This window comes from Monoraphidium neglectum (assembly GCF_000611645.1).
Source record: "Monoraphidium neglectum strain SAG 48.87 unplaced genomic scaffold scaffold00358, whole genome shotgun sequence".
NCBI lineage: Eukaryota > Viridiplantae > Chlorophyta > Chlorophyceae > Sphaeropleales > Selenastraceae > Monoraphidium > Monoraphidium neglectum.
In genome coordinates this window covers 10711-23737 of record NW_014013270.1, presented here as the reverse complement: position 1 = coordinate 23737, position 13027 = coordinate 10711, and the positions used below count along the sequence as shown (strand labels likewise).

The window sequence follows — 13027 nt, the reverse complement described above, 5'->3', positions numbered from 1 at the left end:
GCACTGGCCGTTGTCGAGGCAGTTCTGCCCCTGCAAGCACGCACAGGTCGAGCCGCTGGCCGACTGGATGGTGACGACCCTGGTTCCTGATGGCAAGGTGCCGCCGACCGGCCCCTGGGCCGCGCCGCCCTGGCCGCCGACGCTTTGCAGCGAGCCCGGCCGCGCCGGCGCCAAGGGCGCCGGCGCCGGCGCCGGCGCGGCTACGGTGCCGGCCGGCGGCGGGACGTTGAGCAAGATGCACTGGCCGCCGAAGCACAGGCGTGGCAGCGGGCAGCTGCGGGGCAGCGGAGGGGGAAACGTCGCGGGGGAGTTCGGGGCTCCGGTGCCAGTGGTTCAGTGCCGAGCGGCCGCAGCCGTCTATGGCGCTTGCTCAGCGCACACCTTGCCGATGAAGGCCAGTGCCGATGAAGGCCAGTGCTGTTACAGCGCTGCCGATGTTTGAGGCGCACCAGTTTGCTTTGCACACACGTACACACGCGCGCACTCTCTATTGCATTGCACACACGCACACACGCATGCACTACAGCGGCACACAGGTTCCCGCATGCAGGTTCCCGCCCGGTGCTGAACGCGCAGCGCACGTGCTATCATACGCGACACACTGCCTTGCTTGCGCGCACCATGTCGTGCCGCAGACCTCGCTAGGCGCGCAGCAGCCCGCTGTGGCAGACGCAAAGCAGCACTGCCCGCTGCCCATGTTGCAAGTCGCGCCGCCTGAGCATGTCGCGCCCAGCGCGCAGCTCGCGGCTGGTTGGTCTGCGGATGAAGCCGGCGGGCAGGGAAGGAGCGTAGATGCTTTGAACGCCGCTTTTTGATCATGCGCGACGGCAGGCGCAGCGGCCGTGGCCACGCAGTTCTCGCGCGCGGAAGTTTGCGCGTGGTCGCCCGGGCGGCAGGTGTGCGCACCTTGCGCTTCAGCTGCTGCGTCCGCCACTAGCAGCGCCAGAGCCACCGTCACAAGGAAGCCTCTCATCCCGACTTTTTGCCGGCCCATGTCAAGCCCCTGCCGCTTGCTGTGTTGGCCGCACGCCTCTCCCCGCCTGCTACGCGAGGTGCACTCGCCCCGCGCCCGTCGGAACGCTTATTTCCTTGAAGATAATTTCTTATGCAACTTGTAAGAAGTGTGAGCCACGCATGTAACCACTCGGCCGGCTACTCTCTCGGCTTGGTTGACGACAGTGGCCCCGCAACAACGCTTGTTCAGAGGTTACTGGCTACGATGATATGATTATCTTACTACTTTGGGGCCTCCGTAAGTCTCCATGGACGGAGGACGGCGCCATGGATGACTTCCCCGCCGCCGCAGATGCTGCCAAGTGCCACCTGAACTGAAGGACCCGAGAACTGGCTGCAACGCGCACACCTGCGGTGATGTTCAGCATGTCTCCTTCCGAGATCCTATCGCTTTGATACATATCTGGTATTGCATTGGCAGCTGCCACAAATCGCATCCTGATCGGGAGTGTTGCAGTCACTGGGCAGGTGACATCCCAAAACCCTGGTCTGGCAGTCGCTGCGCTTGTGCAGAGACAGATGTGCGTCCAGACTGCGATCGCCCCCAGGCTGCGCAGCTCTTCACCGCAATTGAAACATGGACGCAGATAGGGGTTTCACTGTCAAACAAGACCATATGCAGCAAGCAGGCATGCACTCAAAGCCGGTCACTTGCTCGACAAAGTCGACATGGCATGCATATGGTGGTGAGGGGGGTTGGGTGGCAGGGTAAGGATGTTGAAGTGACAGCACCTCTAGCGTGGCAGCGCCGCTTTGGCTGTGCCGACCTGGGGCGTTGGCAACAACGACAAGAAAGGGCAAGATGTGTATAGCATACCAAGTTGCAAGCAGCGATGCCAAGGATGGGGGTCAAGACCCCCAAGGATTGACAACAGCGCGCGTGTGAGATTTGCCCATGGCAATGCACGCAGGCAAGGACAGAAATTAGCGCCCCACGAATGGGGTGATGCCGCCGAACCACTGATTGCGGCAGAAGTTGCCGGCGTCGCAGATCTGCCCCGACGAACCTGCGAGCGTTGGGGCAAGGGGCGGAGAGAGGACGGATTGGATTCAAGGCATTCAGGGGTCATGGTATGGGGGAGGGAAGTGATATCAAGTGATGGGGCGGCAATATTGACAGATGCGGGTCGATGTCGACCCTGACAGCGACAGAGGTGACATCAGCGCCCCAGTCAGTCATGCGCGTGTCCCAAGGGACGCGGGAGCATAAGGCCGCCCGACGCCGGCCAGCACTGCACAACGAGCCGCTGCTGGGGCCGCGGTGCGCTCACAGCATTGGGTCCCACAAACAGTGCCGGCGCAGCCTGGTGGAAGGGAAGCCATAGCAACACAAAAAGTTGGGCAGGATACACGTGGGGTCAGCACCGAAATTGCGAAGGGTGGAAGTTGTACAGATAATGCGGAACAACAATCAGGACATGTGGACCTGTTGAACCATTGCAAGGCACAGATACCAATGCTGGGTGTGCGCACGCGCGTGCGTGCGGGTGCTCGCACGCGCGGAAACCCACATATGCCGTTTTGACAGTTTTGGCCCGCCGAGCAGCAGTTGTTGCCGCACACCACCGTCCCTGTCGGGCAGCAGCCACCGGTCGGCGTGGGCAAGCCAGCGCAGCTGCGGAGAGGCGACAGCAAATGCGAGTAGCAAGAGTTGGAAAGCGGACACGGGCCACTCCTGGGGCTGCAACAGATCGCAGGCGGGGGCACGGCACCAGCGCAATTAATGGGCGTGGAGCAGAGGGTGCAGGTGGTGCGGGGCCAGCCGCTCGCACCATTGGTTTCCTGAGCAGACTGAGCCTTGTTGGCAGCACACATTGCCGCAGACAACACCTGTGATCGGCAAGAAGGCAAAAAATCACACCCTATCAGGGTGTGATGCATGGACGGTGGGCGGGACCTAGCAGGGGAGGCTGCGTTAGCAAACTTGGGGCGGCTTGACCCCCTGGCTGGTGTGTGTGCAGACCGCCACCACGCCAGCTGCCAGCCACAGCAGCTCGCGCCCGCACATCCGCACCCTCACCGGAGGGGCAGCAGACCCCGTTGATGCACGGTGTGCCACTCGCACCTTGGAGAGGGCGGGGGCGGCGTTTTGGGCGGTTGTGAGGCGGTTGGCAATGCACGCTAAGTAGACAGATATTGGTCAGATTGTAGGAAACATGTTGTGGATATGTTTCAATGTTTCAATGAAGCTGAGCGGTGGCCATAACATGGCGAAGCCATGCATGCAGCATTCAAAGGCACAAGCTGCGCTCACAGCATGAGGATCCGCAGGGGCTCTGCCCAGCAGGGCAGCAGCCACCCCCCGGCCGGACGGCTCCGGCGGCGCCTGTGAAAGGGGGTCAGCGGGCGGGGCGGGGAGGGGCAGCGGGTTGGGCTCCCTCGTCGGCGCGTTGGCAGCTGGCAGGCCGGACCGTATCCTACAAGCGGTGGGTTCGTCAAGCCACGCATGCTCTCATCCACGAGCAAAGAGCGCGTTGAAAACGACGCCTGTAACCGTGATAGGATGTGACTGCACTGTTTACGGTCGTCGCTATGCAACCAGCCCACGGACCGCTGGCGCCCCCGTTTGGCTTCCACCCAGCCACCCACAGCATGTCCTTGTTACGCCATCGCACTGCTGGCCGGCCGCGCAGCACGATGTGCCGCATGCCAACGTGTTGCGCTCGCAGCAAGTGCTGCTGTCAGCGTTGCAGAACTGAAGCGGGGGCGGAGCGGGGAGACGAGGGAGGAGTATGGCTGGACAGGGGTGTATGCAATAATAAGGCAGAGGTATGGGTGGCGGTGGTGCGGGGGAGGGCAATGCTCGGGCGGCGTGCGAGGGGCGCAAAGATGGTGACTTGGGAGGTGGGAGAGTGAGGAAGGCCGTCAGGCAGTGGTACCAAGCAGCGGTGTGGACCTGCCAGTGGAAAGGGCCGCCAGGGCCCGCGCACCTGGCCGCCCGTGCAGCATTGATTACCGCACGCCGCGCCGACGCAGCACTGCCCGTTGATGCATTGCACGCCCGGCGGGCACACCGCTGTGCCGCACAGGCTGGAGCCCGCGGCGACGCAGGAGCCGCTCAGGCAGGTCTGGCCTGCGGCGCAGCACGAGCCCTGGCAGAGCTGGGAAGCTGGGCAGCACCTGCGGGACGGGAGGTGGGGCGATCGAGAGTGGAGGGTGGGCCAGGCGGCAACACAAGCGGGCAGCAGTAGGTAGTGAGCCGCGGACAACGGGCGCTTGACAGAGGCTGTAAATGCTGCGAGGCAAAACCTATAGGCGCTTGAAGCATGGGCAATGCGCAGCGAGGGCGAGTGGTCATCGTGGCAGGCCGGAGGCAAGGCAAGCACGGTTGGGTGGGAAAGGTAACGGCTGGCGACGCCACTCACTGACTGTTGGCGACGCACGTCTGGCCGGCCGCGCAGCAGGCGGAGCCGCACAGCCGCGTCGCCTCGCAGCAGCCGCCGGTGGGCAGCACGGCGGCGCCGGCGGGGCAGCAGTTGCCTGCGCGCGCGTGCGCATGGACGCATGCGAATGCGGACTAGCGTTGCAGCAGCGAGCGGGCCAGTTGCATGGGCAGAGGACGAGCGCGCCTTTGGACTGCGTGATGGTATGCCCTCTGTTTGATTGACATACCTGCTCACGCGGCGCTGGCACTTATTGGGACTGCAGGCAGCGTGGATTCACTAAGCAGACGAGCCTGCACATGCAAAGGGTGCGTACCCCGACCCGTGTGCACAGGTCGCATGCACAGGATCTGATAGTTTAGCATATCTGGCCCTTGCAGCAGATCTGATCAAGCAAGCCCCAGCCTCAAGCCAAGCTGCCGGGGACCGTGCAAGGGCCAAGCCCGCGCCATCGCAGCCCCCTCGCGGCCGTCACCTGTGACGCGGTCGCACTGCTGCCCGGCAGCGCAGCACTTGGCGGCCGCCCCGACGCCGCACTGCCGCGCCTGGGGGCAGCTGAGTACAGCAGCAACAGCGGGAGAGCAGCGGCAGCGACGCGACGGGCGTGAGCCCGTCCGCCAAGAGGGAGGCGCGGCCAGGCTCTTGCACGAGGGGCCATTGCCAGCGCTGCATAGCACGATCCCTGACACAGCCGCCACCCGCCACAGATGCATCGGACGGTCATGCACAGGGACGCCCGCGGTGCAAAGGCGGCCTTGGGGATGACCTCACCAGCGGCTGGCGATGCAGGAGGACCCAGCGGGACACAGGCTGCCTCCACAGACCCTGTCCGCCGCGCCGCACTCGCCGCGCACGCATAGCTGGCCCCCCGTGCAGCACTTGGAGCCGCACTGCTGCGCGACGCTGCAGCAGGCTCCGAAGAAGCAGACCTCGGTATTGACGCAGCAGGCCTGCCCGCTGCGCCGCGCGACGCGCAAGGGAGGGCGCGAGGTGCCGACGACGCGGCGCTCAGTGCCAGCACACGCGCTGCCCGGCCATCCACTCTCGCGCCTCCAACCTGGTACGGCGCCTCCGTCCGCTCAATCGTAACCAGCGTCCCAAGCGCCCGCCTCAACCGTGCCGCGGGCCCGCCCCGCCTCGCCCCTTGCCGCAGTCCTGACTCACCAGACCTTGCCGCTCGGGCAGCACTGCCCAGAGTCCAAACAAAGCTGCCCCGAGAGGCACGCGCAGCTCGACCCGCCCGGCGACTGAAGAGTCACCACCTGCCGTACACCCTGACCCCGCCCCGGCGCCGGCGCGGGCGCGGGGGCTGCAGAAAGCGTGCTGCCCGGCCGGGGCTGCGGCTTGGAGGGCGCAGGCGCAGCGGGGCGCGCCGCGCTCGGCGGCGGCGGGAAGTTGACGGCGATGCATTGGGTGCCTCCAAAGCAGCGACGCGGCGGCGGGCAGCTGCGGGGGCACGGGCGAGGTGGTGGGGCGTGTCATGAGTCAGGGCGCGTGGTCTGCGTGACTAGAGGGCGGCCAGGCCAGAGCTTGCACCCGGAGGCGGCTCGGCCGGCCGTGGCCTGGTGTGGGGCGCCCTCTCACCATTCGCCGGCGCAGAAATGGTTCGGGAAGCAGCAGCCGCCGCGCTTCCCGCAGCAGCGGCCGGTCTGCCTGTCGCAGGTCGTCCCAGCTGGGCAGGCGCTGCCAGCAGTGCAGCTGGGCTGCTGCTGCTTGGGCGCGCTGGGCTTCTGCGCGCCGCTCGCCGCCACCCAAGGGGCGACAGGCAGGCTGGGGTTTGCGGCGGCCGCCTTGCGCGCGGCGGGCGTCGCGGGCGCCTTCTGCGGCCCTGAGAGCGCGCCGCTCGCAAAGAGCTGCTGCATCGCGCTTTGCTGCTGGCGTTGAGCTGGGGCACAGGGGATGGTAGTGGGTGGGGGCGCAGGGCGAGGCGAGCGCGAGATCGTGTAGCGGAGGCGAGAGTTGGCCGCATGCCGGCCACGTTCATACGTGCGTGCGGCTCGGCGGTTGGCGCACGGCGTACCAGCCCGCGTGTTGCGAAGTATGGTGCAGCCCAGCTACGACTTGGCCGCCGCTTTGAATGTTGAGTCAACGCCATACCGCAAACGTTCGGCCATTGCCGTTGCTGTCATCCTTCCAAGCAACAGCACGGTGCTGGTCTGGACAGAGAGCAGGCGGCGATTGACGCCCGCGGCTGGCCGCCTGCGCCACCCACACCTGCAGCAGGCCCGAGCCCGGCTGCCAACAGCAGCACCGTCACCAACAGCGCCGTTCGTGCGTGGTTCATGCTGTTGCTTCTATAGCATCTGTGGAACGCTGGCACCGGTATGTGGGCTGTGCTGCTTGCGTGGCCTTCAGTGCGGTGACAGTTGCACTCGGGTGATGCGGCCTGATCACCGGTGCGTTCGGTGGAAATTGAAAGCACAGTCACTCTGGTGGTGTTCTACCAATCGTTCCTTGCGGACCTAGCAAGTCTGGTGCCCGGGATTCGAGTTACTTTGATATTGTGTGGGAAAGGAGGCGCGTGGGATTACTGGATGTGCTGAGGGCATCTAACACAGCATACCGTAACCAAAGCCTGCTTGCCTCGCTGGCCGCCTGACAACCACAGCTGGGGAGCTGGGGACCATTATGAACTGCGGAAGCCGCTGCACGTGCAGATGCTTGGGCTCGCAGGTCTCGCCCCCCCATCGTGGCACATGGCTCGCACTGCTCCGAGGCACGTGGAACTAGGGCAGGTGCGAGGGCACAAACACCACGGCAAAGGCATTGGTGCTCATCACTGGGTGTTAGCTGGCACGTCAGAGTCAAACTGCTGCTGATGGTCAGCTGTTGATCGATTGCATGCGTTTACAAAATCGGGAGCGCTGGCCCCTCTTGGCGCCCAGCATTCTGGCCCGTCAACGCGTAAATCACGCCTGCCTTGTAGCCAGCGGTAATGCAGCCTGGTGCATTGCTGCAGGTGGCCACGCCAATTGCGTGAGCATGCATCTCAGTGAGTCATCAACCCACAAACCCTGCTCTTCGTGCAACGCCCTGCCCACAGTCAGCCACGCAAAGCCCGCCGCTGCAGGTGCACCGCCTTTCAGAAGCACGCCCCCATGCCGTGTGCGGCCGCGCACTCGAGCTGTTCCTCGTCCGGCTACTTTCGCACTGCTGCGTTGTGGGCCCGCACGAGGGCGGAGACCGTGGGGTCGTGGTAGCTGCCCTCGCTCGTCGTCGCCTCAGGGTACACGCCCAGGACGTCCCAGCTGGCCAGGCACCAAATGAACACCTTGGACACCCTGCGTGGGCTCGCATGGGGATGCATGCGCAGCGGCGGGGGGACAAGGCTGGGGTATTGATGCGCAGAGGGGAGGCTGTGTCATGGGGCGACTTGCCTGAGCGTCGGGAGGATAGCCCGCCGTCTGGCTGGACAGCGAGGACTGTATGGGGCGCACATGGGACCGCAGCACGCACTGCTGCCTGGTCAAACACGGGAGTGACAGCGGCGCCGCCCTGCCGTCGAAGCTTCGCGGGGCCTTAGCGCTACCGTGCGCCCCCCCCTCCCCCCGCTCCCCCGGCGCGCGCCACTCCCGGCTCGCCTGTAGGTCTTGGGCTGCATCAGCCATGCAGCGGTTTTATGGTAGTACTCCCTCTGCAGCGCGCGGTTGGCCGGCAGCGACCAAGGGTCGGAGGCACTGCGGTAGGGCCCGTAGATCCCAAAAAAGGGGCGCAGGGCGACCTCTGAGGGGCTGGTCGCGATGGTGGTGCCTGGGGGAGTACAGCAGGCGGGAGGCATGGGCACACGCGGCAGACGAGCGGGCGGGAAGGAAGTGGGTGGAAGCCAAGGGCGAGGGAATGCAAGTGCGCGGTCCGTCATGCGCGTGGCGAGGCTGGCGCCGTGGGCGTCGACGGCACCGGTGTGAGCTGAGGAGGGGTGAGCTGGTGGCGGCCAAGCCTCGCTGATGTTTGTCCAACACGGTCCAGGGGGCCGGGGGCCGGGGGCGGGGGCTCGCAAGGGCGCGGGGGTCACCGACGGCGAGCGTCTAGAAATTACACGGCTAATGCTGCAGTCGTTTCAAACCCTCCCAAATTTCGGGAGAGGCGTCTGGCTGCGCTGCTGCAGCGGTGCAGGGCGTCGCACCTGAGTAGCGGGCCCCCCCTCCCAGGCCGTACTCGCTGTAGTGCAGCTCCAGGGCGCCGCTGTCAATCAGGCCCTGCATATCAATGCCCATGTTCCGCATCTCATCCTGCGGCGCAGCACCGGCGAAGCCCATGAACACAGCAAACACGAGCGTCATTCCGTCGTTAGGGGGAAGAGTGTTCATCGGATAGGGAAGGGCCGGGGCTGAGTGGGGGCCCGCTGCAGGCCAGCGCCCTTGGAATATTCAAGGCGGCCGGCGGCTGCCAGGGCAGGCTCCATCACGCTCTTCCACGAAGCCGCATGCAATTGCCTGCTCCGCCTGCGCACGCCAACTCGACGGACCAACCTCTCCTGTCACCCCGCCCCACCCCGCCCTGCCCACCCCAAGTGTGAACGCCGCGTTCTCCAGCTCCTTGGTCGCAAACCCCGGCCCGCTTAGCGGCGCGTACGCGCTGACGCCCACGAACTGCAGGTGCTGCTGGAACAGCGCCCGCAGGCCCGCCGCGTCGAGCGGCGGCGCGGAGCCGGCCGGGCCGAAAAAGTCGGACAGGCCGAGCGCCCAGGCGGCCCAGCTCAGGCGGGAGGACTGGTAAGTCTGCGATGTCGAGCTGGTGTCGTCTGCGCGCGCGTGACACGGCACATCGTGAGCAGAGCAAGTATGTATGCATGCATATGCATGTGACGAGACGGGCAGGCAAACCGGCGTGCGAGCGATGGCGTCAGCGGGTGCGGCGTGACCAGGGCGGGTTTGGTTGGGGCAAAAACGGCCTGGCAGGCGGGTGCCGAGCGGGCGTCTGGGCGGCGGTCGGGGGCAAAGCAGGCAGGGGGCCCCATCGGGGAGGGGCACGCCCAGCGTGGGACGGCGTTGCTCAGAGGGGACTGGCAGGGTGCTGTACATGTGCTTCACTGTACAATCCCATGAGCCTGGATGGCTCCAGGAGCGGGCGACCGCGGGACGCTGTAACAATCCCAATCCTGTAAATGGGTAGGGGGAGGGGCTGTAAAGGTCTGTGCGCACCCAGGCGGTTCCAGTTGAGGCCGATGCCAAACTTGACGGCCGCCAGCGGCCCCACGCGCTTCCTCAGGGGCTCCACCAGGGCGCCCCACTCCCGAGGGTACCGCATCACCGTCGCGCTCATCTCGCCCTGCAGCAGGCAGGGCAAGGGCCACATGAGAGACGCAAGCCGCAGCGGATGCATATCGACGCGTATCGTGATGGCAGCATGCACACAATCATCCACTGGCGATGCATGCTGACTCAAAAGCAGCAGGGCACGTTGTCCAGGTCGCCTGGGTGATTTTGCCACGTCATCACATCTGGCTGGCCGCACCCCGCAGCACCTGCATGGCAAAGTAAATTGTGGGTTTTGGCTGGCCCTTGCGGAGTCCCTGGGTCTGCTCCAGGGCGCTGCGCATGGCGTCAGCCAGGGGCGCCAGCATGATGTCTGCATCATGAGGTTAGGGGTTGTGGCAAGATTGGTTGGTGTGGGAGTGCACGCCGCAAAGCGATCGGACGCGCGGCGCATGAAGCCCGGCATTTGGTCCCCACTAAGCCCAGAGTCCATCAAGTCCACAAGAGGTGTTGCGGCATGCAAGGGCTGACGAAGGGGCTGTGCCGGCTCGGTGCAAGAACGCTGCCGTCCTGCCTACCGTAATAGGAGGCGCCATTGTAGCGCTTTCTGGGCTCAAGCAGCAGGGCATTGCGCCACGCCCCGTGACCAGTGCCGTCGTCCTGGGTTGGCGGCAAACATCAAACCCAAGCAGGAGGTCAATAAATAGCAAGGGGCCTCACAGGTTGAACGGGTGCCGTTCAGCCTGATTGATACGCGCTGGGACGCCAGCGCAGGTAGGCCCGATGCAGGAAAGCTTGCTGCTGTCGGGTCGCCATTGGAATTTCCTTGGGAGGCAGCTCGCACCAGGTGGGGGCGAATCCCAATGGTCAGGCCAAGGCGCAGCGCCTCTGCAAAGCAGACAGTCATGCCATCCCTGAAATCAGACACCAGCTGGTCGGACCACCTGTGGCAGCGGGACGGCAGGGGCAGAACGAACGCCAGGGGTGGAGAACGGATCAGAAAGGGATCATGTGGGCGTCATGTGGGTACATACAGTACTATCCAGTGAGACTTTGTCACTGAGCTGGGGTGGGGTGCCATCCCTCTCCATGTTACGCTTCTCACACAGCGAAAGAGAGAGAGAGAGAGACTACGCTGACGCCTCGCGCGGCTAAAAGCCACGCTGCAAGCGGTGCCGCGTCGGGTTAAGGAGAGCGGTGTGTGTGGTGAGCCACACCCCCAACCGTGGAGACTAAGGGACATGCTCACGTGACGCCACGCCCTTGGCGCGGCTGCGACGGCTCTCACACAGCTGTTTTGCGTGTGCCTATCTACAGGGCGCTGGCAGCCGGCGGGTTCTGCAGGCTGCAGGTCGGCTACCTGGAGCTGGCCAAATCTGGCTGGGGCCCACAGTGCAGGGACGTCGTCGCTCACCCCTTGCACTTGTTGTGGCCGTTGGTGCCTGACATGAGGCAGTAGCCCCCGACCTCATTGGAGCGGTCCGCGCTGGGAGGTATCCAATGGTGAGTGGGGACAAAGTTCACCTGGCCGGTGCCAGGACGGGCGAGGGCGGATGGGTTGCGGGATGCATGAGCACGTGATTGTGGGACATCAGGGATGGGGGAGGCTGAGCAGCTGGCCGCCGTCGCAACCTCACTGGCCGCTGCGCGCGGGGAGAGCAGGGAGTCAGTCGCCAGCTCGGAGCTTATGAAGGCTCTGCTCTGCTCCCAACGGATGCAGGCGCCTCACGCACCGCCTGGTGGACAGGCCTCGAAACCCCCGCGAACAAAGACAAACTTTGCCCCTGCCTGCTGCACAACCATGAACACCCCAACCTGAGAGTGACTGTGCAGCCAGCACCAACCTCGCTGGACTCTGCCCTCTCCACGCCCCTCCACAGCATGTCCAGGCAGCGGCTCCAGGTGTCGCCCTTGCTCGTCTGCTCGAGCTTCCAATCGAATTCCCCAATCATCAATACTGAGGGGCTGATCTCTGCGCCTCCTGCAGCGGCGGCTACCGCTGCCCACAAGCAGCTTTGAGCCGCCATCACCAACAGCAGGGCGACGTGCCCACGGCGGTGGCCCTGAGCGCCTTGATGCATGGCCTTCAACTTCGCACGCACGGTCTGGCTGGTTGTTGGTGAGGTTTCTACCAGAACGGCCTCAACCTGCAGTGGTGCTTGCTTTGTGCAGTGCTGCAGAGGCAGCCAGCGCACGGAAAGCAGCGAACCACGTTGCCCCGCTTCAACAAGACCAAATCAATTAGTTATTCAAAGATGGCGAAGGTGTGTTGATCACCTTAGCTTCGGAGTTCCTCGCAGCCAGCGTCCTGCGGGTCAACCGGTCGCCGAGGAGCCACCTCAGCACGCGAAGCGGACGCTCAAGGAAAACAAATGACACATTTGAAAAAAACGGTCCTTTCACTCCATAAACGGGCCCTACGAGCAACCTTGGACCACGACCCCGCCCCAGGTGCTTGCCCAGCATCGTATCGCACACACTCCCTGGAGTGTTGATCCTGGTACGGCAGCCGTTGAGGGACCACCAATAAGCCTATGCCATGCCATTGCTGGATTGGACAATGCCAAATGGGCAAAGCCAGATGCCACCTGAACAAGACCATCAAGGGCTTTGTGCAGCAACATATACTTTTCAATCGCTTGCACCATCACTTGTATCGCTTTGCTTACACCTAGCCTCGCTGCTGATGGTTTGACTGGCCCCACACGCTTGCTTCACCGCCCTGGTTGGCTGGCCCCACGCACAATTTGTGCATGCGCCCCATGCGCAGACTGTGCATGTCGAACATAGGTGTGGCAGGCCCTCCAAGGGCCCGTGGCATTCGCGCGACTCAGCCCGTCATGCAAGCAGCATGCCAAGGCTGGCAAGCAATGACCCTTGCAGCACACCCTGCGTTGGGCTGGGCCACCCTCCCAAGTTGCTCACCATCTGCGGAGTCAAGACTCGTCACTCCTGGCGGGTACAAACCATACATACCGCAGTGCTGGAAGAGGCCGATTACAAGATTTTGCGGTATTGAGCCATCAGAGCTGAAGCCTGAGAGTGAGCTCCAGACGTTTGAGCTAGGGCTTGCAGAGGCGGTGAATGGGGTGAAAGGTGGATATGGTTTGTGTTGTTGATTGAACGAAATCCCGACAACGGTGCCACTGCAGAGGAAAAAACGACTGCGCAAAGCTGATTGCTCGCCATTTGGTGGAGAAGCGGGTGCCCCTCCCAGGCGCCCTGCAGCCGCAACAGTGCCCGCCAATTCAGAGCATTCAAGAGCAGCAAAACTTCTCAGCGCTTTAATGCGTGCCGGGGCTGCGGCGCGCATCAACAGCCGCCCAAGCACGCGCAAACGCCGGCAAGGCGCGCAATGCACCAACCGTGCAGCGGTGGACCCGTGGCAGCCGCCCCGCCGTGGCCCCCGCTGCCGGGGCGGGGCCGCGCGCGGCC

At 64.4% G+C, this 13027-nt stretch overlaps 1 protein-coding gene across 1 annotated transcript; it reads right to left on the bottom strand.

The window, feature by feature from the left end:
* Positions 1 to 7536: 7536 nt before the first annotated feature.
* Positions 7537 to 11544, bottom strand: MNEG_2983 (hypothetical protein; the record flags this gene model as incomplete). Its single annotated transcript, XM_014048543.1, has 10 exons — positions 7537 to 7678; positions 8027 to 8147; positions 8521 to 8626; positions 8903 to 9138; positions 9539 to 9665; positions 9862 to 9965; positions 10171 to 10252; positions 10437 to 10536; positions 11007 to 11116; positions 11437 to 11544. 10 exons carry the CDS (start codon positions 11542 to 11544, stop codon positions 7537 to 7539), a joined length of 1236 nt encoding a protein of 411 aa, XP_013903997.1.
* Positions 11545 to 13027: the final 1483 nt, after the last annotated feature.